Raw genomic sequence first — 24,584 nt, forward strand, 5'->3', positions numbered from 1 at the left:
GTCTCCCTCTCCTAGGCTCCCCTCCCCCACGCCAGCTCTGGGGCTTTAGGACCAGGCTGCTGTGTTGTGATATATGAGCCGTAATTGGCATCCTTACAGAGTGGTGATCTCACCAGGCCTCTGCGTCTCCTTCCTGGGAGGCGCGGGGAGGGTGGCAGCCCCAGTGGCAGCAGCAGCAACTTTCTGAGGGCTCATAACTGCCACAGAAGCTTCCCCAGGTGGCCTGGGGGAGGCACGCAGGGGGAGCTGGTCTGGGTGACTCCAAAAGGTGCCCTCCAGCCCCCAAGCCCGACACATATCTCATCCCTGCTTATAAGGCCAGTGATCAAATCCCTTTCCTTGGCAAAGTGGATTCTCCCCAGGGAAGGGCTCAGCCTGGGAGGTGGAAGTCAGGGGCATTTGAAGGAAAGCGAGGATACAGCTGGGGCTGAGGAGTGGATGAGCAACAACTGCTCTCCTGCCTTGCTTCTCACTCTCATCCTCAGCCTTCCTGTCTCCCTGTGTGGCTTTTTCTCTCTGCTCTCCTCCAATGTCCCTATACACTCCTCATCTGCCCTGGATTATCACGTTCATAAGATGGACATCTGGGCGCCAGCCGTGGGGACTTGGGGTACAGGAAAGGGGAGTTAATTCAGGTTGCAATATCACATAGATTTTTTCCCCTTTCTGCTTTGACCATGAAAACACTCAGTAGGTAAAGAAATACCACCCTCCCACCCTTTCCCCTTTTTCTCCACTGTTCTGATGGAGAGAAGAGAGCCAGGTATTGTACTCATTTGCATACAGTTGAGACATGTGAATAAAATGTGTAAATGCATCTGTGGGATTTGTTTGCCTTTTGTTCATCTTTCTGTGTGTTTGACATGTTTTGGGACATAAAATGTGTTTGCGTTTGTTGAAGTATGAGATTTTTATGTACTGCATGTGAGTGCTATGTATAGATTTATGTGCTACCTGTGTGTGTATGCGTTTGTGTGAGTGATGCATTTGTGTGGTATTTGGCTGATGTATAGGTGTTAGGCATGAGCTTACTATATGATATATGTGTTTGGGGCTGTTTGGTTATGAAGCATTTCAGCATGTGGCATGTGTTTATGTATGAACATGTGAATGTATTTGAATGTGTCAGTGGGTATAGTTATGCAGCAAATTTGTTTCTGTAGTTTTTCCCTAAAGGTCACTTAATTAGGCTTTTTCTCACAGGGCCACTCAATGCCAGTTAAGAGTATGAATGAATATTCACTTGCATATTATGATTGAGCTGGAGGTTGGGACCCCCTCACAGACATACACACCTATCAGGACCACACACACCTATCAGGAATGATGGAAAGGAGAAAGAGAGTGTTGGCCTTGGGATGGTGCAGCCCATGCTGCTCACCACAGCAACAGTTGTTGCCCCACCTTCTAGAATGCCTATATTAGCAGGTCCTATAAGATCCCATCTCTCTGCAACCCTCCTGGTCAGCATCTCGTGAATTGGTGGCTGTGTAAGATCTTAAAGTACCTTCCAAACCATCAGTAGGAGCAATCATATGCTTTGGTGTTTTCTGACCCATGCAGGATCCAGTGTCTTGGGCTAAACGCAAGAGTGCTGATTCCCACTGTAAGTTAAGGTGAAGAACTTCTGCTATCTGAGGGCATGTGTTTTCGTCTTCAAAAAGGGATGGACAGTCCCCATGAACCGTCCCTCTCCAACCACAGGCCTTGCTTCTGGACATGCAGTGATAACTCTGTGTTTGCTGGATGAAAATCATGTTGGATCTCTGCACATTCAGATAACCTTCTACACCAGACATCCCTGGCGATTGCTTCATAAATCATATTGGCCAGGAGAAAGGACATTCAGTTCCCTAGGCTTTTCATCATGGTCAATTAGGGAATCAGCCCAAAAAGTCAGCATCACTACCCTTAAATGAGGTCACACTCCTTGCACTCCAAGTACCCTGGAAAGCTGTGGTGCTTGTGATTAAGGCATCTGTCCAGATACCTGGTTTCAACGAGGCAAATCCCTGGCATACAATCCCAACTTGTCTCTTCTCACTGTGTGTATTTCTTGAGCTGGCCTGTCACCATACAAAGAGTATTTTGAAAATGCAGTTTATGCTCATCTTGGATGCAGCTGAGATGCCACAGAAAAAAGTCAGGCTTTGGAATGGGATGGGTCTCAGGATTTGGGAGCATGTTCCATTATCCCCTCAAGTTTTGATGCCCTCATCTACTAAAGGTTATTGTGAGGATAAGATATAATCCCTTTCAAGTGCTTGATGAAGGGCCTGAACTATATCAGGTACTCAAGAATGTTTAGTATGATGCAAATTTTAAAATTAATAATAAAAGCAGCTGCACCAGACTACTATTGCTTCCCTAAATGTGGTGTGTGCTTTCATAACTCCTGCTCCTCAGTCACAGAGTTTCTTCTGCCTGCAATAGCATTTCTTCCCCAACAAGCTTTTTCAAATCCCCACGAAAGCATCCCTTCCTCTGGGAGTCTTCTGTGTCCTCCTCAGGCACCTGACAGCTTTTCTGTATTCTGGTGTAACTGTCTACACGCACCCACCACTGGGTCACCATATCCCTGTCCCTGATTCTCTTTTTGGGAGGGCATAGTCTACACTCATTCATCTCTCTTTCCATAGTGCCTATGCAGGAACTCATGTGACCAGGGTGCTCAGTGTTCAATGACCCACCCAGGCATTAGCCCTGAATTGCTGGAAGGAATTGCCCCTCTTATTGCTCCCCTCTTGGGCCCATCATACCTATGGCATAGCCATCAGGGCACTGCAGTTTGAGGTTGCTGTTGAGCTGGTTTGGGACCGAGCACTGGCCTTGCATCTCCTGGCAGACATGGAAGGAGCCACTCCAGGTGCCATCTTTCCGGCAATGAATGATGTTGCTCCCACGTCCCTGAACAACAGAGAAACAGAGTAAGGACCAAGAGAGACACCAGCCCCAACTGAATAAGCTATTCAGAATAAAACAGAAAACAATTTTTCATCTCTCCAGAGCTCTGAAGTGTTCCAAAACAATTTCTTAACAATGGCTGAAACTCAACCACCCTGAAAGGGAGGTATTGTTCGTGTGTTTCCATTTTACATATTGGGAAACTGAGGACTTAGCCCGGGAAGAAACTTGCTCAAGGCTTTCCAGAATGCCAAACTCCCAAGTCCGAGCTTAGTAGTCTTTCAGAAATTTCAATCAGAGCCAATTATAGTTTTGATTTGTGTGTGTGAGTTTTTTTTTTAATTGAGAGGTTAGGAGCCCATCAGCTCCTTGACTGACACAGAGAGTAAGTGCATGGGTTAATGAGGAGCACTAAAGTTTGCTTCCTCTTAAATAGTGAGAAAGTATCCTATGTCAGGGCTCTGTCATATGTTGACTAAATAATCTGGGTCTAGTTGAGAAGCTTTTTCTTCCAAGACATTTCTTTTCCTTTCCTGATCTTCTCTTTCTTTCATTCCATTCCATTCTATTCCATTCCATTCCATTCCAACAATAATGGCATGAAGAGGGTGATATGGGGGTACTTATATCTGTGCTTTCCTCCCAATTCTTTAAAACAGGGAACTACAGTTTCTCGATCTTCTGCAAAGCATTAGGCAAACGCAGCTTGAAGACATAATCCCTTCTTGAAGTCCCCTTCCAACCTCCGAATTTCAGAAAGTTAATTCAAGTAAGATTCCTTAGTGCTCAATCTGTGCCCAGCTCTGTGGGGTGCAGAAGTGAAGAGAGCCAGTGCCCGCCTCTGCGAGCTAATGGGAATGGCAGTCATGTGAGCCACCAGCCATGTCACTGTGACTGTGCTCAGTGAGGCAGGTTAAATATTATACCAGTGCTGTGAGTACACAAGGAAGAGTAGCTGGCTATGGGTGGACAATCAGGGAAGGCCACTTAGAGAAAATGATACATGGAAAGGGATTTTCAAGGATGCATGGAATTGCAGGCAGAAAAGGAACAGAAGACACTCCTGGAAGATGGAAGGGCATGTGCAAATGATGAAAAATACAGTGCGTGTTGGAAGGCCTGGTGTGGTTCTAATTGTATGACCCAAGGCATGAAGAAGGGCAAGATGAGCTGGTAACACAGCTAAAGTGTGGAGCCTTAAATGCCAATTTGAGTAGTTTAGACTCTATGAAAAAGAAATGGAGAATCACAGGTGGTTTCTGCGCAGGGGACCCATATCCTGAAGGATCTAAGAACAAGCTATATATTCTCTACCCCTTTCAGGCTTATAATAAGATGAGAAACTTGACATGAGGCCAGAGGAGCTGGCTGTGCTCCACCAATGCAAAAATTTATGCAATGGCTTCCTGTGACCTTCAGCTTCCATGCAAACTCCTGTGCTGGCTCCAGAGCCCTCCCAGCCTTAATTCTGCCTAATTCTCCAGTTTCTTGCTCTCCAGAGCACCACCACCAACCTTGAACTTCAGTTTAAATTGCCTGCATTCGTGAAGGCTTCATATGTTGTGCTTTCATGCTCACTGCTCCTTCCGTCTGCTATGTTTCCTACCCACCCGCCTTGTCTAACTTGCAAACACCTTATCTGGCACAACCCATCCTGCTCTCATGCCACCTCAATTCTGCATGGGGCACTACCTAAATGTCTCTGACAAGACATTACCTATTTGTTTATCATCGGTTTTGCAACCAGACAATGAGTTCCTCAAGGCTCAGGCCGGTGTCCTATTCAACCTTGTATCCTCAGGGTCTTCCACAATGCCTAACAGGTCCAGGCCACTCAGTGCATTCATTCATCACTTAATAGACATTTTTGTTCATTCAAGAATTGTTTGTTTAACAAAAGATGGAGTGCTTTGGTGGAGAGTGATAGAATGTATTTCTTTAAGAAATAAGAAAATAAATGAATGTTCGGATGAGAAAATAAATGCACAAGTGAGTAAATGAAGAAATGAATGAATGAGGGAATAAATTATGAATGAATGCATGAGAAAATGAATAAACTCCTTAAAAGAACTGATGTAAGCTGAGGTTCCCCCATGTGAGAAAACAGCTGCAAAGATACAGGATCGGAAGAGAAAGGGGCCCCCTTCCAGGCCTCTCCTGTGCTGGCAGAAGGAGGGTGCAATTGCAATGGAAACCTCTCTGGCCTCAGGAGAAGGGTGGCCCATCTTGAGCATGCAGCTGCAAGGCGGCTTGCAGAGTTCACTCCCAGAGGTTCTGTAGGGGCTAATGGCAAAGTTATGCAGCTTCATGTGGCTTCAAAGAGCCCAGACTCTCCCTCTCAGAGCCCCAGGCTCTAGGCCCCATGATTCTCCTGGGCCCTCTGGGGAGTAGGAAATTGACCCCAATTTCCTGGAGCCTTGGCCTGGGCCTGTGATGCATTTGGCTTCCAGCCCCTGAAGGGCTGCAGACCTCAGCACTACTTGGGCCAGGGCTGGCTGGAGAGCTTGGTTTGTAACAGAGAATGTATTAGAAGTAGCCGGAGTCTGCTCATGGAGTTTCACACTGGGGAGGCCCCACTGTGAATGAAAGATGGGAGCATAAAGCACTGGTTTTGCTACCACTGGCTTATCTCTCTCCTGCCCAGTTCATCTGGTACTTTGTGTTGCGAAATTTGCTTTTAAAAATACATAGCATCCTTTTGCTAAGACACCTTAGCCTTCAAAACAAGGCATACTGGTAGGTTGGCACTTCAGGGCTTCTACAGTGGAATCCAGATGACATTTCTGGCTCCATCTCTTGCTATGTACATATCCTTCCTTCTAGACAAGTGAATCGTTTTGTTTCTCCTGCAAACTTTTCTTGCTTTCCCACCTCCACATCTTTGCCAGACTTTCTGGAGCCTCTTTGGATTTTTAAATCCTTCTTTAAGAGTAGATGCTAGTGCATTCAGAAATTGCCTACCACCTGGTGCAGAACTTCGTAGTTGATTATTGCTGACTGAGTCCAGGTTGACCAGAGGAGATCTGGCATAATTGAAGCTCCAATCTGGGAAGACCAGAGGGTACTTTTTCTGGGTGTTGTCAGGGAACTGACTGAGTATGTTTGACTCCAAATGTACAATTCTTCATGCTAAGGTGAAATCTCTTATAAGAGGACTGAACATCTCTCAGCAAAACAGTTTGCCTCTCTGTGCCTGTGCATCTGTTTTTATAAGAGCATATTGAGCTCTAACTCCCCTGCTGCTTTAGCTACACAGATCCACAGAGAGCTGAAGGCATATAATAATATTATCAAACACCTATAATATGCTCAGTGCTTTAAAAATCACTTGAACAATACAGTAGAGTAGAAATTATATTATTTTTGCAGACTTGGGAACTGACTGTTAGAAAGCAAAAAAGTGAGTTTTCGAATGATGCTAGTGTCATGGTTTTAAGAGCCTGGGTGTGAGTCAAACTACCTGAATTCATATGCAAGCTTGGCAACTTCCCAGCTGGGTAGATTTGGGGACGTTCTTTAACTTCTCTATGCCTCAAGTTCCCTGATTGCTAAATGGGCATGGAGTCTACTACCTGAGAGAGTGATCATGAGGATCATATGAGTCCATTTATATAAAGCATTTAAAGCCTAACACACATACTGAGCTCTGTAATTGTCAGATGAAGTTCTTACTCACTCTACTGTACTGTCTGTAAGAGAAGTTTAGAATCAACCCAACCAGCAGTACATTTTAGAAATGACAGCAGCCAGAAAGGGGAGGCAATCTGCCCAAGTCACAGAGGTTGCCAATGTCAGAACCATGTCTCTTGACTGTAAGCTGTAGTACCCTAGTAGGATGAAGGAAAAGAAGAGAAGAGGAAGAAAGAGGGAGAAGTATTAGGTTTCTTCTCCTTAGAAGACATGAAAATAAACAAAATAATAGCAGGAAGAAAAGTAGCAGCATCTGAGCAAGAAAAACCCAGGCAGCAAGTGCAGGAGCTAGATAGCTAAGATTTGGAGGCATGCTGACTTAATAACAAGAGTGTCAGTTCCACCACATCTGGTGGTATAAGACAGGGCAAACCAGTTTACAGCAGCTTCCCCATCTGTAAAATGGGGCAGTAATGCCAGATGCCATGGGGCTTAAATGAAGCAATCAGTCTAAAGTGCTCATCCCAGTGACTGGCAGTAGTAAGTGCTTGTTATATTTCAACTGCTGTGAATCATTTGTCTCCATTCCCAGTCAATGCCCTCACATGCATTTTGTATCCTCCAAGGTAGGTACAGGGGTGACATGTTGCCCCACGAGGGAGGATGAGTGGAAAGTGTCAATTATGAAGTGACGTAGTTTAAGACCTAGCTCTGCTTGTATGACTCAGGGTAAGTCTCTTTCCCTTTCTGGGCTTTAGGGCTCCCATCTGTAAAACAAGCGGGCTGCAGTGGGGGTCTCTGAGGTCCTGCCTACCTCTAACATCACATGGGTCTGTGACTCTTCTGAACTCCTCTAGGACATCCTGGGTGCTGGCCAAACATTTAACAACCCGGAAATGAAAACCCAGCTGAGGCACTGAACATATGTGAGCTATACCTCGTCCATGGCAGGGCTCACAAATGGAGAGTGCAGCTCTACACCCTTTGTGGCAGAAAGGCTTTCACAGACACCTTCTGTGATCTGTGCAATGAGCTGGGTGTGTTGTAGATTCCACCACATCCTTTCTCTCTTGCTCCTGCTGAGTTGCTGAAGTCCATCATTAGATGCATCACTTTGCCCACAAAGCATCTTTAGCTTTTTTTCTCCCCTGCTGATGCATCTTCCAAAGACCCCGTCCCCATCCCAAGGCCGGCAACTCTCTGAATCACCTATAAAGCCCCCCACAGTGCTTCTCACAGCGAGCCAGGCCTATGTTATCTCATCAACCAGCTTAGGGCCATCTGAGCTGCATTAAACCCTGAGATGAGTAGCTCCTCACCCCCTGGGGATAAAATCTCTGCCTTTTGCTGCTGGTCTGCCCTGAAAACGTTTGGGAGCAGTGGAAAGAGCAGAGCTAGGGACAGAAAGACCACCACCTGCTCTTTTGTCGCCACGGGCAAAAACTTAGCCTCCCCAGGCCTTCTTTCTGCATCTGTAAAATGGGGATTTTGTTTCTTTTCCAACTGTATGTTGTGAGCTGTCAAAAGAGAGCAAGCCTGCAGCAGCAACCTGGCACACATTAGACACTCAAAAACAAAGACAAAGAAAGCTGATATTATTAAGGTTCTCTGTCCTGGTTTAAAGAGACAAGAATACCATAAGTGCTAGAGCTGGACTGTCTGACATGGTAGCCACTGTATAAGTATGGCTATTTACCTTCAACTTTGAATTATTTTAAATTAAATAAAAGTTAACATTTTGTTGCTCATTCGCTGCAACCATGTTTCAAGTGCTCCATAGCTACACGCAGCTAGTGGTCATCATTTGCACAGATATGGAACATTTTTATCATGGCAGAAAGTTCTACTGGGAAGTGCTGGTCTACAGGAACTAGAGGACTATTTATTCTACAGGTTTATTTGAGCAAGGGACCGGGTTTGACTATGGCTCATGCTGGTCTCTCTACTCCATACTCTGGCCTCATGCAGGATGGGTGCCTCCTTCTCAGGTTTTTGGTTTTTTTGTTGTTGTTGTTTTGTTTTTTTTTGTTGTTGTTGTTGTTTTTTTCTTGCTTTACTTTAAGTTCTGGGATACATGTGCAGAACGTACAGGTTTGTTACATGGGTATACAGGTGCTATGGTGGTTTGCTGCACCTATCAAACTGTTATCTAGGTTTTAAGTCAAAAAGAGCCCCTAGAGCCAAGACACTCTTAAGCAAAAAGAACACAGCTAGAGGCATCCCACTAACTGACTTCAAACTATACCACAAGGCTACAGAAACCAAAACAGTATGGTACTGGTACCAAAACAGATATATAGACCAATGGAATAGAACAGAGGCCTCAGAAATAACTCCACACATGTACAACCATCTGATCTTTGATAAATCTGACAAAAACAAGCAATGGGGAAAGGATTCCCTGTTTAATAAATGGTGCTGGGAAAACTGACTAGCCATATGCAGAAAACAGAAAACTTCTCAGTATTTAGAGCTAGCCAGCAGAGGGCTAGGTTGCAATCTGTTGTGTTTCTAGGCCCTCCAGGAGCTCACATAGAGCATAGGGGATTCTCACCACTGGAGTGACCTTAAAGCAGGCTAGTTCATTTGTCTAGTCCCCAGGGCTACCACATATGATTGCATAGGTTTTGCACTGCACAAGGCCAGTGGGTACCCATAGACATGCTCTACTTTCGTTACCTCATTTAATCTTCACAAACAAACTATGAGGTATGTAGTATTCTTTCTCCTCATTTTATATACAAGGAAAGTGAAGCTTAAAGAGTTAAGTAACTTGGCCTCCAGTGTCTAGGTAATGAAGCTGGGATTTGAACTCAAACTACAGATCCAGTGTTATACTGGCTCCCAAGGAATGAATAAAGTGAGGTTTTTATTTGCTTTTAGTGGCAGTGGAAGAGAGTGTGTGAATCTCCCCTACAATAGCCCTTGTCCTTTCCCGCCAGGATCTGAAACTTGTTTGGAAGGCAAAGAATCCCTGCTCCATACAAGCTGATTCAAGATGCTCTGGGCCATGCATTTCTGCTATGTTTATAGGCAGCAAGAGGGAATCTGAGGTGAATACTAGATTTGGCTCTCAGGCCCCTGGTCTGAGGGTAGAGGAAATTCATTTTCGGTACAAAGTAGAAATGTCAATTGTATTAGGAGTCCATTTGGCACGCACACCCTCATTCTTTGAGCAGACGAGCAATGCCCTGCTCCTTTGCGACTAGCCTCTCCGTTAGTTGCCAAACAGAGCTGCTTGAGTCATCTGATACATATACATTTTCTTCTCCTTTAAATACAAACTGGCCATGAAAGTTACTTGGAAGGCCCCAGGCAGGCTGAGTTTCAGTTTGATAACATGACCGCAGCCAGAATATTACTTGGCTCATCAGTTTGGGTAACTGTTAGCAACAGTTTTATGTAAGGGAGTGAGAGGGAAGCTGATCAGCCTGCAAGAGGCCATGGTAATTTCTAGCCTTTGTTTGTTCCAGCACTGGCTTCTGCCTCCCTGGCAGTCAAGGATGGGAATGACTCCCATGAATGGACACAGATGCTGTGAGTGTATGAGAGCAGGATTCTCAGGTGGTGCCTACTGGACTCAGCCCATTTACAGTTGGAGACAGGGGAACCTGGATACTGACTGTGACTTGGCCGATGCCAGCTGTGTCACCATGGGGAGTTAAGTAACCTCTTTGAGTCTTGGTTTTCTCATCTGTAAAAGGAGGAACCTGCCTTTGATGTTCATTGTGGTCCTTCCTCCTGCCCTTGGTTCTGGTGACATTTCCTGAGTACCTACTAGGTGCCTGGCACTGTCCTAAGTGCTGAAGGCACAAGGACGGGTGCAGATGCAGTGAAGGACTGTTTCACAGCCTAGTGTGGGGATATGGAATGAAAGCAGGCAGTGACAGCGCAGTGTGGTCAATGCTGTGAGGGGGAACCTGAGGAGGGGCACGGGGGAAACCTGAGGAGGGCCATGGAGCCCAGCAGTGGAAGGGACATTGAGGAAGGGCTCCCGCAGGAAAGGGTGCCTGGGCTAAATTGCGAAGGAAAATGAGGTGTCAGGCAGCTGAAAAAGGTACAAGGATAACTCTTTTTAAGGTAGAGAATGCAGAGGTGGGGGAGGAAGATCCATCTTATTGGTATGGGGGAAAGGTCTTAAATGCCACCCTAAGGAGTTAGGACTTTATCCTAAGGGATGGGGGCTCCTGGTTCAGAGAGATTAACATAATTGCTCAAATCACTCTGGCTGAAATGTGAAGGTACTGGAAAGAGGCACAGGAATGAAAACAGGAAAATGATCAAGAAGCTGCATGGTAGCTCATCAAAGAGATGACGTTGGCCTGAGTCAGGGTAGTGGCATTGGGGACAAAAGAGAACAGCTTCAGGAGACGCTGTGGTGGGAGAATGGGTATGACTCGGTAATTGCTTGGATGTGGAGGGAGTGAGAGAGATTCAGAATGGCGGTTTGGTAGTGCCTGATATTTGGAGGCTAATATGAAATAACAAAGACCAATAAAGACTGACTGAAGACGATGCCAGCACTGAAATCTGTCTCCACCTGGCTGATGATCCTTGCACACTTGTGAAACACAGGACTTGGGTTATCAACTCTACATGGTTGCTTTGATGGAGATGGAGCTCCTTGTGGACTTAAGGTTTTTTCAGCTTTTTGTTTCTTTTTCCTATTCTTGATTCCCATACTGTCCTTTTGAGCATGTGTGGGATTTGAGGAAAATTCCTTCAGCAGAGGCAGGCAGAAGTGTTGGACTTGCTCTCAGTTACATGTGCATTGAGATAAAATTCAAACCTTTCTCCTTCTGCTCTTCCTTTCTTCCACGGTGTTCTCAAAACTGTACTTCTCATCTAAATATGGTCCCCTTTTTCCTTATGCTTCAGGAGCCAATTGATGTCTAAGTATAGTGGCAGTCTTGTGATTTTAAATACTTCAAGGACCAACATGGGTGGTAATGGTGGTAGCAAACTGGCAAAAGAGCCCTGGCCATTCCTGTTTGAGGAACTTAACTTTTATCAACTTCATACATTAGGATTCCATGTATGATTTCCTTCATAAAAGTTCCAATGCTTAAAAAAAATTCAAAGCTAAGAATCTCCAAGCAAATAAAATATGGTATTGCAGGTAGGAAAATGAGGTTCAGAGAGATTATGAGAGTAGATAATTAGAGCCCAGTTTCTTAACTTCTGCACTGGTGATACTGCCATTATACAATTTGAGCCTAGTTAGATAGTCTCTTGGAGAAAGTGGTTCCTGAAGTATAGGCTAGTTTTTGGTAAGCAGAAAGGAAAGGGACCATGGTATCAATCTCAAGTTCCAGGATGCTTACCTGGGAGGTGTCGCTGTCTTCACACTTGATCCTACACTCACTGTTGAACTGGAAGCCATTAGTGCACTGGTAGAGCCCGTGGAATTTTGGTGGAGGTGGGTCACAGGTCACAGGAACACAAGCTCCCTCCTGCCAGCTGCCATCCTGGGTACACTGAGTCTTGAAGGCCCGTCTTCAAGGAAAGGATCAAAGAGGAGACATCTCAAGGACCAAATGGCTAGATCCATGCCCTGCATGAACACCACCAGCTGGGCCCCCATTTCCTATTTCCTATTTTTGATTCCCCACCTGACCTATTGGGTGGTGGTGGGACCCATGTAGGGATTAAGGATAATTCATCCACAGAACTCCTTTAGCAAGAGCAGGCAGAAATGTCAGGCTTTCAGCTACATGTAGATTGACACAAAACTCAGGCCCCTCCAGCCCCAGGTTCTCTCCCCTTTTCTGCAGAGTGTTCTGATGGGTGTTGGAACCATGATGCTATGATTATCCACCATTTACTAAACAACTACTATGTGCAAAGCACGTTGTGAGCACTTTACATGCACATGTTCATTTGTTCTTCATAGGAACCTTATGTTGAAACTGTTATTATTGTACCCTTCCTATTGCTAAAAAAAAAAAAGAAGTGCAGAGAAGTAAAGTCACTTGTCTGAGATCACATCACCATTAGGCAGCCAAGCTGAAACTTAAAGTTTGTTCTGTTTGACCCAAAACTAATATTATTAACAAATCCTTCTAGCTTCTCACAGAACAGAATGGGATGAATGGCAGGCATTGCCTGCAGTGAAGAAATGAGTGCTTCCATCCAGCCAGGCATTTGAACCTAACTCTTGTCCTCCTAGAGCCCATGAGTTTGCATTTCCAACCCCACTTACTTCTTTGACTTCCGAGAGGATCCAGGCACATGGTATCCAGGCTTGCATTTGTATTTGCAGAAGGAGCCCACCTTGTGCTTATTCTCTCGGCACCGGGCAGTCTGGAGGTCTGCATTGGGCACGGGGGGTGGAGCGAGGCACATGAGCTCACACAGGGCCTCTGGGAAGGACCACAGCCCATCCTCCATGCAGGTCAGGAGGCTGTTGTTGCCTGGAAGACAAGGGCAAGCAGGGATAGAGGAGGGAGGAGTCTCTGATAGCCAAGCTAAGGCACAGCCACTTGGATTTTAGCTGACTTGACAAACCAGGAGATCCCTTATGTGGAATTCCAACCCCTTCTACTTCCAACTGAGGAGCCTAGGGAGATCAAGAGAGCTGTCACAAAGAAGAGGAGATCTAAATGGGGGGAGTGAATTATCCCCATGTTTACAGTGAATTAAAATCCAAGGCTTCTGACTTCTGAGCCTGAGCCTCTTCTGCTGCATAGAAAAGACACATTCACAATCCTTGAATCCATCTTTCTTACTTTACAAGTGGGCATCTGAACACAGAGATGGAGGAACTTGCCTTCTAATAGTTGGCAGCAAAAGCTCATCCCAGAAACTACAGCAAACTCTGATATCAGTGAGTGTATAATGTCAAGCTGCCACTCTCTCCCTGGGCCCAGCACCCCTGTATCTGTCCTGCTTACCACCTCCCCCAGCTCCCAACAGCAATGCCTGGAAATGACAGCATTGTGTTATCAGGAGGTTTGATTTTCTGTTCAGGTCCTGGTGCTCAGTGAAGCTTTGCCAAAGCAGCTGAAAGAGCAGCACTTCCCCCATAGCCTGTGCCAGCTCTGACAGAGTGCTGACTGCCATCGGGAAGCTGGTCTGATGGGGAACATTGCAAATAAAAGTAAAACACGAGAGTTAGGCTTTTCACTGCCAGCTCATATATTATCAACGCACAGCCTGCCTAAAACCTTCCTGAGACAAATAGAGGAGGACCTGAAACTTGTATTTCTCCACCAAACTCTCCTCTTCCTGGTTATTACTGAATGGTGTTGACAACCAGAGCTTGACGCATTTGGGGAGCTCAGGGAGTTGCAGGTTGGAGGGGTGGAGTGGTAGGGAGAAAACTGACATTTATTGAGCAGTTACTGTGTACCGAGGGCTTATTGAGCTGTTACTGTGTACCGAGGGCTTATTGAGCAGTTACTATGTACCGAGGGCTTCTGATATGCAATCTCATTTATTCTCACAATAAATAGTGCATTTAGTATGACAGTCTTTAATTGGAAATGAAGACTCAGAAAGAGGTGACTCGACCAAGTTATCCTAGTTGGCAAAAGACAAAACTGAGGTTCAAAACAAATTCTGTCTAACTACAGAGATGGTTGTTTTTAATGGGAAGTTGGCTACTACATATGATCAGCAGGGCCCTTATTATTCATTCTGGAAGCATCAAATCTCAATTTTCTGATCGGTGAAAAGCAAACAATTGCTTCTGCCTTTCAGGGTGCTCAGAAGATGAAATAAAACAACATTTATGAAAAGTGCCCATGAAAGTGTTGTCAATGTCTTCATTTGCTTCTTAAATTTTTTCCTTCTTTCCTTCTTCCCTCCTTTCCTTCCTTCACTTCCCCACTTCCTCCCACTTTCCTTCTTCTTTTCCTCTTCATTAGTAGCTCTGAAAGAATCTTCACAGAAGTGTTCATTCATTCAACCAGCATCTATTTAGTGCTTATTCTGCACCAGATACTTTTATATGTTGAAGGAAAAGCAGTGAACAAAATAAAATAAAATAGAAATAGCTCTGCTCTCTTGAAGCTTGTAATCTAGTGGAACAGGGAGGAGTACAATAAGTTATCCTAAAAAGTATACTACTTAGCGTGCCAGAAGGTGCCAAGCACTATGAAGAAAAAGCAGGAAAAGGAAGAAAGGGGAGAGAGTACTTTGCAATTTTATATATGCTCCTCCACTTACTCCTTCTCATTTTTTTCATTTTTCTTCTTTGTCAGTATGATTTATCCAGTTAGCACAAGGCAGATTGGTGTCTGTAAGCCCCATAGGGGCTTCCACATTGATAAACTGTGAGACTGACAACTATAGATATTTTAACATCAAGTAAAAGAGTAAAGTGTGTGGAAAGGTGATTCATTTGGTTTCCATAGAAGCATAGAGGCATCCAGAATACCAGGGTCTACAAACTTCTTTTTGCATTGCCCTTGCAATCGGGGCAGTCATTGCTTTGGGGTGCCCAGGTAAAGCACAAGGTTAGTGAGAAGAGGAGCTGTATAAAAAGTACAGGAAGCACACCCTCTTCAAATTGCCCAAGAGAGATAACATATCTGTGGAAAAGGTGTTGGGACTCTAAAAAAGTACATTGTATTAGCTATGTATATTGTAAATTATGAAGTGAAAATCATGGTTCTTCTGTGACAGGAGAACATAAAGTTTCCAAAATGCTAATCAAGAGAGAAAATGCAAACCAGAAATGTGCTTTCTTGAAGAGGGTGAATAGGAGTTAGCAGTGTACCACAGCTAAAGCAGGCACTGGTGATTCAGGACCATGGATATGTCCCCCCACCCCTGCAACAAACTCCAAGAGAGTTTTCAGCCGGGCAGTATTTCTGTGCACCAGCTGTAGCCACTACCCTGCATCTACAATGTGGCTTTGAAGAAAGTAGGGTATGATACATGATGTGCCCTTCCTTTGTCTTCTTGGCACTGGCCTGTATACTGTGAAAGATGCTTACTGCACTGCCAACTCTCTGCCTGAGGCATGTTATACTGGTCATGGATGCTTACTCTGTCCATATGTAGGGCAAGTTTAAAGTACCAAGGAGTTAATGCCCCTGGAAGCACCACTAAACTAATGGTGGAGTTGTTGGATTCATGTGCCAGTTTCCAGAGTTGCAATAACTCTGAGGCATGTTCTCCACCGTCTCCCAGAGTTTCCCAGAGGGACTGAGCTCTAGTTGCCCACAGTGGCAACTGGCTTTAGAAGAGAACCTGTTGACTTTTGTCAGTTCCATGTCTTCTGCCCTCATTCCCCCACTGTATTTCCTGGGGGAACATGACTCAAGATACGAAGTGAAGGCATGTCTGAGCCTGAAATTCCTGGTAGAGGGTAATATCTCTTGGTAGAGGTGTTGATATTAGAGATTAGGCTCCATCAAGTTTTGGGACTCTGTAAGTTCACTTGTTCATCTTTTAATGCAGAGAAATACATCCTACTCAGCATTTCTACAAATGTGGCTAAGGAAATTCCAATCTCTAACGAGCATTAAAATAATTGTGAACTTGTAGCAGTGTCAGAAGAGAGGTACTTATTTTTATTACTTCATTTAAAAGATTACCCAGGAGATTGAGTCTCTTTTGGAGTGCTGTAAAGATTGAAATTAACATAGAACAGAACTCAAGGAGAGAAATTCAGACCTTTAATCTGGTATTCTAAGCACTTGCCTCATGGTGTTGGCACTTTCTAGATCCTAAGGCAAGGGCTGTATCTTGTACCTTCTTTACTCCCAGAGCCTAGCCTACTGCTGAGCACATAGCAGGTCCTCGGTATTAATTTGTTGAATGCATAAAGTATGAATTTACCTGTGACCTTGAACAAATCACCAAACTTGTTTGTCCCTAAACCAAAGCCATGTCTGAGTTCTTGTCCATCTCTAGCATATTAGAATGTGGAAGAATATTGGCCACTATATTGTTTGGAGGAAACAAAAATGCACTAGCTGGACTGGAATAAGGACAAGCACTCAATTGAGAGGCTACATTAGCCAAGGGCTGGTACGGGGAGATTGCAAGGAACAGGGGGGTTGACTTGGTAAGGGGTAGACTTTAACAGAAGTTACAGAGGAAGAAGACAGATTAAGAAGAACAAAAGGTAAGAATAGAGGAGAGGGCCAGGTGGGGCAAAAACTGAGGGCAGAAAGGATTTCAAGCTGGTCATTATTATCACTATTATTTATTGACTGTTTAAAATTAGTGCTTTTACTATTCACAATAGCAAAGACATGGAATCAACCTAAATGCCTATCAATGATAGACTGAATAAAGGAAATGTGGTACATATATACCATGAAATACTATGTGGCCATACAAAAGAATGAGATCATATCCTTTGCAGGAATGTGGATGAAGCTGGAGGCCATCATCCTTAGCAAATTAATGCAGGACCAAAAATAAAATACCACATCTTCTCACTTATAAGTGAGAGCTAAATAATGAGAACACATGGACACAAAGAGCAGAACAACCAACACTGGGCCCTATTCACAGGGAAGGGGGTGGGAGGAGGTAGAAGATCAGGAAAAATGGCTAAAGGGTATTAAGGCAGGCTTCATACCTGGGTGATAAAATAATCTGTACAATGAACCTCCATGACACAAATTTACCTATATAACAAACCTGCACATGCACTCCTGAACTTAAAATAAAAGTTTTTTTAAAAAAATTATTGTTCTTTTTGTTTAAACTATGTTATGATCAAAGGAAAAACAAAATGTAGAAAGGAGGAAAGGGAAGCAAGTAAAAGAAGGAAAGTTGACATTGATCACCTCTTTACCCCCTGGCTTGAGATGAGGGTAGGAGGGCAAATTAGGTGGCAATATTAAGTTCAAGAGAAAGGCAGCAGGACCTTTGCCCAGTCAAAGGAAAAGCAAAGTTGGGATCACCAACTACTAGAATTATGGTCCTCCTAAGGCCTTGTCTCCCCAGCCAGGTCACTCTTTCCCAACCACAGTTGGCAGCAGAAGGATATGCATCGTTTTGATTAACGATTATTATTAGCCACAATGAGGGCTGTAATAATCAATGCTAATTTATGCACTTCCCTTTCCCAAAGGCCTCTGATTGATTGAGAGAAGTGTGATTTCCTAGTCTGAAGTTATTAATACATTCCACATCTAATCCCAGCATTCTAGGACACCCAAGCCAGCTACTCACTTTTTTCTAAAATGTGATCTCTGGTATGCCAGAGTCTTATTCCCCTCAATAGCCCTGCTGCCTAGCTCAGGAGGATGCCAGATGCTTCCTGTCCATATCTGCTCTTCTCTGCCTAGCTGGCCCCTCTTGATAAGTAGCAGCCAGCATTGGAGAAAGACAGACCTGGGCTTCAATATGGTCCCCACCACTGATGGTGCAGCCTTCGGCAAGTTCTTTAAACCCTCTAAGGCTTGGTTTCCTCATCTGTGAAATGGGAATAATAGTAACACTTACTTCGTAAGGATTACTGGCCCTAATCATACGAGTGAATTCATTTCATCAGGCCCAAATGCAACTCTTTTTTCTTTTTCTCTCTTCCTTCTTCCCTCCCTCCTTCACTTTTATACTCTCTCTCTTTTCTTTTTTGCAAGATTTCCAAGGTCTTGGAAAGGGCTTCACTGTCATAATTATCTGTACTCTCTTTTTTCTTTCTTATCTTCACAGCAGGGCAGTTTACATAAACACAATTGGTAGGAAGAAGTCGGGAGCACAGATAAAACCCCATCCCACTCTTGGTGTTTGAGAGCCAGAAAGAGAGCCTGGACGCAGCCTCTAGGTTTCCCATAGACAGAGGAAGGCTCAGCTGGGGAAGGCATTCTTGATACCTTTCAATTGTGCAGGGTGACGGCACTGGAAGGAACACTGACTGCCAAAGGTGGTACCATCAGGGCAGGAGAAGGAGGCGGCGTAGACATGATGGTGGTCTGGGATGCTGCAGTCCACTGGCTCACAGGCCACCTGCTTATTCCACTTGCCCTCTGTACAAGTCACTGTGACGCTGGGTCCCACCTGAAAGGCAGAGGCGTGCATAGTGAGGAGTGGCAGACTGAGCGCTAGATGTGGAGAAATACCCTTCTTCCCAAGGTGACAGCTCAGAGTCTTGTCCAGAAACTAGGAGACCAATGCTTAGTGTTTAACGTTAGCTCACTTTTAATGATCCCAATAACTGCATGAATTAGATATTTCAGTTCTCAATTAAAGACACAGAGACTGAGACTCTGAGACATTACATGATCAGCCTTAAGTTAACCATCTGGAAAAAGGGTAAGTCAGACTCGAGTCCAAAGGCTATGCTCTTAACTGCTATCTATAGAGTCTCCCAGATCACGATCTCCATTTCATTGATGAGAATCTTGAGGTTTTGAGACCTCACAGGGCATGATGACTTCTTTCACAAAACAGATTGTGAAATACAGTTCAATGGTAGGATATCAAGTGTTGATTGTTGTGTCTTTTATTAGCTCTAGGGGAGTTACTAGGAAACTGTTGTAGTGCTTGGCACATAGTAGGCACTCTCCATGGCTATAGGAGACCTGGATGTTTTTCCTCCATGTTATTAGACCACAGGCAAGTTCCTTTCCTTACTTGAGTTCTCCCTTTGGCAAAATGGATGGATTGAACTCTAGAACTGCTCAAAGATCCACGCCCTACTCTGAGATTTAGTGTCTCAATAGTCAAGAGAGAAAGGTACAAAGTCAGAAAAAGCCTAGGAAAAATGAAAGAGTAAATGGAGATTTGAACCGAACTACAAGACGGCGGAGCTGGGCGGAGGGCAAGGCCATGCTACGGAGCCAAGGGATGGACAGTCATTGCAGCCTGGAGGCTTTCATTCAAGGAGGAAGCCACTAAATCCTAGAGACTGGAGATGCCAAATGTTGATCTGGGATTTTAAAAGCAAAGGACATTTTCCCTCTTAAGCACACATCAAAGGGATGTGTGCTTGAGTGAGGTCCCTCACTGCCAAAACAGTTTCACTGTTTCTACAGGAGCTCAGGCCTGCCAAGTCTGATACACAGAAGTAGGTGTCTAAGAAGAGCAAGTCCAGAAGTTCTGTACAAGTAGGCATTCCCAGCAATAAGGAATGTGCCCTGTGTGCTTGCAGTTTGAAGGCAAAGTCCACTGGCCAGCCCTGGAAAATGCTACATTTAGTGACGGAAATCCTCAAATCCCAGGATAACCTGTCCCATCCCCCATGCCCCACCTGGGACATTATAGCACCATCTTGCTGAAGCAACAGTCTGTCACATCACTCCAAATCATTCACTACCACTAATCTCATACAGGACACGTCCTATCTTCCATGACTCCTTTGATGACTGTCTGAAGGGGTCTCCCTGCTACCAGTCTTACTGCTGAACTCCAAGCTACACCCACATAGAGTATCTAGAAGAGACTTTGTCACCAGGATATGACCATGTCACTTCCTGCAACAGCTCCCTGTTGTCCTAAAGATCAACCCCACACTTCCTGACAAAACCGACAGGGCCCTGCACCAGTGGATTCAGCTGGCCCTTCCAGCCTCATTGCTTGGGTAAGTATAGAAAAAGAAAACAAACAAACAAACAATCTGTGGCATGTTTTTTTTTTTCTCATCAATGTGCTTCCACATACTATCCATGCCTGTGCCTAGTGCATATATTTATATATTTCTTCCTTCTCCCCAACACATACCCCTTTGCTGATCTGTCTAGTTGCCTGTTTCCACATCACTTTTCCCAGGCACCTCCCTTGAATCTCCCTGTACCTCCACAACACCCTACACTTCCCTTGACAGCATTTATCACACAGTGGAGTCATTATTAATGAGTTGTCTGACTTTTCCTCCACCACTAGGCATGAAGCTCCTTCAGAGGAGGGACTTGGTTTGTCTTAACGGCTTCCTCTTCTTCAGCACTTAGTATAGCATCCAATTTCCAGTGAACAGATGCTTTGTAATGAATTAGTGAATGAATGAACATCTCATTGACAGAGGGCTCACCTCGTCCTAAAGCAGCCCATTCAATTATGTCAGAGTTCTGACTGTAAGATATTCATTCCAAAATAGTCAGCCCCATGGTCTTGGAGATTTGCAACCTATACAAAAACACTGGCAAGTATTGTGTAGAACACTAGTCAGCACAGGAACCCCTTTTCTTAGAGATTCCAGACTGCTTGCTTGGTTAATTGATTCATTCACTCATTCATTTAATCAATAAGTATTTATTGAGCACCTACTGTGTGGCAGCACTATGTTAAATGCTGCTGGGTATTTAGCAGAGAACATGTTCAACACCCAGTAAGCCTTCCCTGGGCTGCAGAGAGGCTCTGAGCTCAGCACCTGCACATACCTGGCTCTTGATCAGCTCATCATCCCGCCGTATCTGGAGCACATAGCCTGTCCGGCAGCTCACAGTACACTGGGCACCGTGGTAGCGGTCGCTGCTGGAGCAATTGAGAGAAGCATTCTCCACAGCCAGCTCTGGGCAGTCAGTGTTCTCACATGCGAAGTGCACACAGCTGGGGAGGAAAGAAACAAAAGGGGAAGAAGGAGTCTCCTCACAGGACAGCCACACTCAATTGGAAGATAAAGGCTAAGAGCCTCTTTCTCCAAGATTTCAGGGGGCTTGAGACTGTGGACAGAAAGAGGTGCTGGCTAGGGTAAAGATGACCCTGGAGGCAGTGAATAAAATTTCTCATTAAGAGCACAAGGTATGGCAACAGACAAACCAGAGTTCAAATCTTGCCACTTGAAAGCTTTGTACGTTATCAAGATTTAAACCTTGAATAGCCTCAGTTTTTCCATTTGTGAGAAGGGGATCATCATGATTACAGTGAATATTTATTGTATTTTTCTACCAGGCACCAGGTTGAGCAAAAACCCTTTTTGTATTTTATGAGTACCCACTTACAAGGACCATTTTGAGAATTAAATCAGTTTAGAAAAAAATGCATAGCAGAACTCCTGGCATATGCTAAGCACTCAATAAGTGGTAGCTGGGCTGGGCATGGTGGCTTACCCCTGTAATCCCAGCATTTTGGGAGGCTGAGTTGGGTGGATCATGAGGTCAGGAGTTTAGGGCCAGGCTGACCAACATGGTAAAATCCTGTCTCTACTAAGAAGAAAAAAAAAAAAATTAGCTGGGCATGGTGGCAGGCACCTGTAATCCCAGCTACTCAGGAGGCTGAGGCAGTCTGAGAATAGCTTGAACTTGGGAGGCGGAGGTTGCAGTGAGCTGAGATTGCACCATTGCACTGTAGCCTGGGCAACAAGAGTGAAACTCCATCTCAAAATAAATAAATAAATAAATAAATAAATAAATAAATAAATACATAAATAAATAAAAGTGGTAGCTGATGTTATAAATACACCTATGCTCTTATTACCTAGTTGGCAAGGTACATCACATCTCTGAGATTCAGTATACTCTCAAATTTGGCCAACCTCATACAGCCACGAGACTCAACGGAGATGACGGAGGTAGCAGTCTTTTATAAATGGTAAAGTAACTTACAAATCGGTAGTGGAGTTGTATGGAGACTATGACTTGCATCTTGCTGCAACTCTGAATTCTACCTTTCTGCCAGTCCGAATTCCACCCGTTCTTTAGGTCTAAGCATCATGCAAGTTTCCATAGGAAGCTTTCCCTTGTGTCCCTTGGCAAGCACCCTCATGGGTATTCTACCCTTCTTTCTCTGAGGCTATTGCCTCACGTTTGATGTATTAAAAACTCAGTTCCTCACTGACAATAGAACACACTAGATTGCAGGCTAATCTTTAAGGATGCAAACAGAAACAGCATCAAATCCTCATTCTTGGATGATCACTCCCCTTGTATTATAGTTAGGCAAGCACTCAATAATATTAGTGACTATATGCTGATTGCTTATATACGTGAGCTCACTCCATCCTTACAACAACCCTATGAGCTAAGTGTTACTCATTTTACAGTTGGATAAATTGGGGACTGGCAAGATTACGTTACTTGTTTAAGTGCTCATCCAGAGGGGTGACTCCAAAGGCCTTGTTGTTAACCTTGTCCCATGTTTCTGGATTAGAATGTCCTTGAGGGCAGAGAAAATGCCTATTTCATCTTGGTGTACTTTGCAGTGCTAATAAAAATTCCTTGCAGATGTTTCCTAAATGGCAGGAAACCAATGGTGACGGTGCCTTGCAATAGCTCTTAAACACTTTAAAGAGGTTGATTCTGCGTAACACTAAAAGCTTCAAGGGGGCAGTTTTCTCTGACTTTTGCCTCTCTGACTGTGTCTACCCCCAACACCTGGCCTATCGTATGCCCAGATGGGTAGATTTGCATCCAGAACCTCAAGGCTTTTATGTTCCTCTTTTTATCTAGGAGACAGGGAGACATTTTGGCCAAACCAGTGTCAGAAAAGTTTTGCACTTTTTTGTTTGTTTGTTTGTTTTTGTTTTTCTCTCAGTTTCACGACACCCAACTAAGGGTTTTACTGTGACCTATTCCTATTCTCTACCCTCTGCTCAAAAGCAGAGTGAGAAATAAAGTCTGGAGGCGGGGGGAGCTAAAAGCTTCCAAAACGTATCACAAACCAATTTACTTTTTTAAATACCCAGAAAAAGACAGGCATTTAATTTAGGTCTCAGACCCTCACTGATGGAAGCTTTGCAGTTCTCCAATACTCTCCTTCTGAAATGCAGGGCAACTGGCATTAAGGAACACTTGTTGAGACAACTCCAATTCTCAGCCCTTTTTCTTAGTCCTGACAGCCTCAGCGTTGTACCATGTGGAGGCCTCAAAGAGGCTGTAACTGTGGAGTCAACACAAGGGCTTTGACACCAAACAATGCATCTGTTCACATTGTGTAAGCACCAGGGGAAGGAACCACATGGTTCCAATTTAAATATATTTACTCTGTTAGCTACTAGCTCCCAAGCTGTTCTTCTGACCTGTGCCTAGCAGTTTGGGCATTCTTACTCTGCACTCCCAAAAAGTACCCGGGCTCTTATGAAGACCCAGAGGGAAAGATGATTTTCTTCTTTAAGTTGCAGAGCCATTAAAGTATAAACAGTGCCTTCCCCAATTATTTTGTGCGCATTAAGTTCTTCACAAGAAAATGAAAATCTGAAATGCTTCATTTTCTAGGGTAGAAGGAGCACAAGGTTTATCAATCAGGGAAATCTGGGCTCCAGCCCCTGCTCTGCCATTTAACAGTTGTTTGACTTTGGAAATTTATATAACATCCTGAGGCTCAGTTTCCTTATCTATAAAGTGGAAATAATAAAATAATTTATTTCTTAGGATTGTCAACAGGGTAAAACATCATCCACTGATTCATCTATTCAACAGACCTTCACTGGGGGCTTTACTGAGCACCAGACATTGTTCTATACATTGGGAATATAGTGGACGGAGGGGATAAACAAGATGCCTGTTATCTGTGTATTTCAGGAGGAAGGGTGTGTGCCAAAGAAAAGTAATAAATGAGATCATTTCAGATAATGATGCATGCAGTTAGGGCATTAAACCAAGGTGAAATTATAGAGAGTGACAGGTGGTGGAGAGGGGCAAGGCACTTTATAGAAGGATCCATGAGGAAGGGACATCTGAACTACTACCTGGATAAAATGAAGGGATAAGCCATACACAGGTTTGGGGCAGAGGCAGAACCAGGCAGAGGGAAGAGCAGGTACAAAATTCCAGCACAGGATGGAGCTTGGTGTGTTTGTAGACTAGAAAGGTCAGTGTATGAGAAATGCTTTGAGGTCAGGTGTGGTGACTCACACCTGAAATCTCAGCACTTTGGGAGCTGAGGCAGATGGATCACTTGAGGTCAGGAGTTCAAGACCAGCCTGGCCACCATGGTGAATCCCTGTCTCTAGTAAAAATTTAAAAATTGGCTGGGAGTGGGTGGTGCACACCTATAATCCCAGCTACTTGGGAGACTGAGGCACAAGAGTCACTTGAACCTGGAGGGCAGAAGTTGCAGTGAGACAAGATTACACCACTGTACTCCAGCCTGGGAAACAAAGTGAGACTGTGTATCTAAATAAATAAATAAATAAATAACATTTAAAAAAAGAGAGAGTGAGAGAAATGCTGTTGGAACTATGGAGCTACTTGAGAAGAGGAGTCTCT

General features: G+C 44.3%; 1 protein-coding gene across 1 annotated transcript in view; it reads right to left on the reverse strand.

The window, feature by feature from the left end:
• The window catches only part of PAPPA (pregnancy-associated plasma protein A, pappalysin 1), a 247,651-nt gene that overhangs the window by 34,645 nt on the left and 188,422 nt on the right, over nucleotides 1–24,584 (reverse strand). The window contains exons 13-17 of the mRNA XM_011950062.1: nucleotides 20,820–20,988; nucleotides 18,318–18,501; nucleotides 12,737–12,947; nucleotides 11,859–12,030; nucleotides 2,760–2,907 (exon numbers count right to left, since the gene is read on the reverse strand). Of these exons, the coding sequence (XP_011805452.1) occupies nucleotides 2,760–2,907; nucleotides 11,859–12,030; nucleotides 12,737–12,947; nucleotides 18,318–18,501; nucleotides 20,820–20,988 (884 nt within the window). The remainder of the gene's footprint in view (nucleotides 1–2,759; nucleotides 2,908–11,858; nucleotides 12,031–12,736; nucleotides 12,948–18,317; nucleotides 18,502–20,819; nucleotides 20,989–24,584) is intronic.

Source organism: Colobus angolensis, unplaced genomic scaffold, assembly GCF_000951035.1.
Source record: "Colobus angolensis palliatus isolate OR3802 unplaced genomic scaffold, Cang.pa_1.0 Scaffold301, whole genome shotgun sequence".
Lineage (NCBI taxonomy): Eukaryota > Metazoa > Chordata > Mammalia > Primates > Cercopithecidae > Colobus > Colobus angolensis.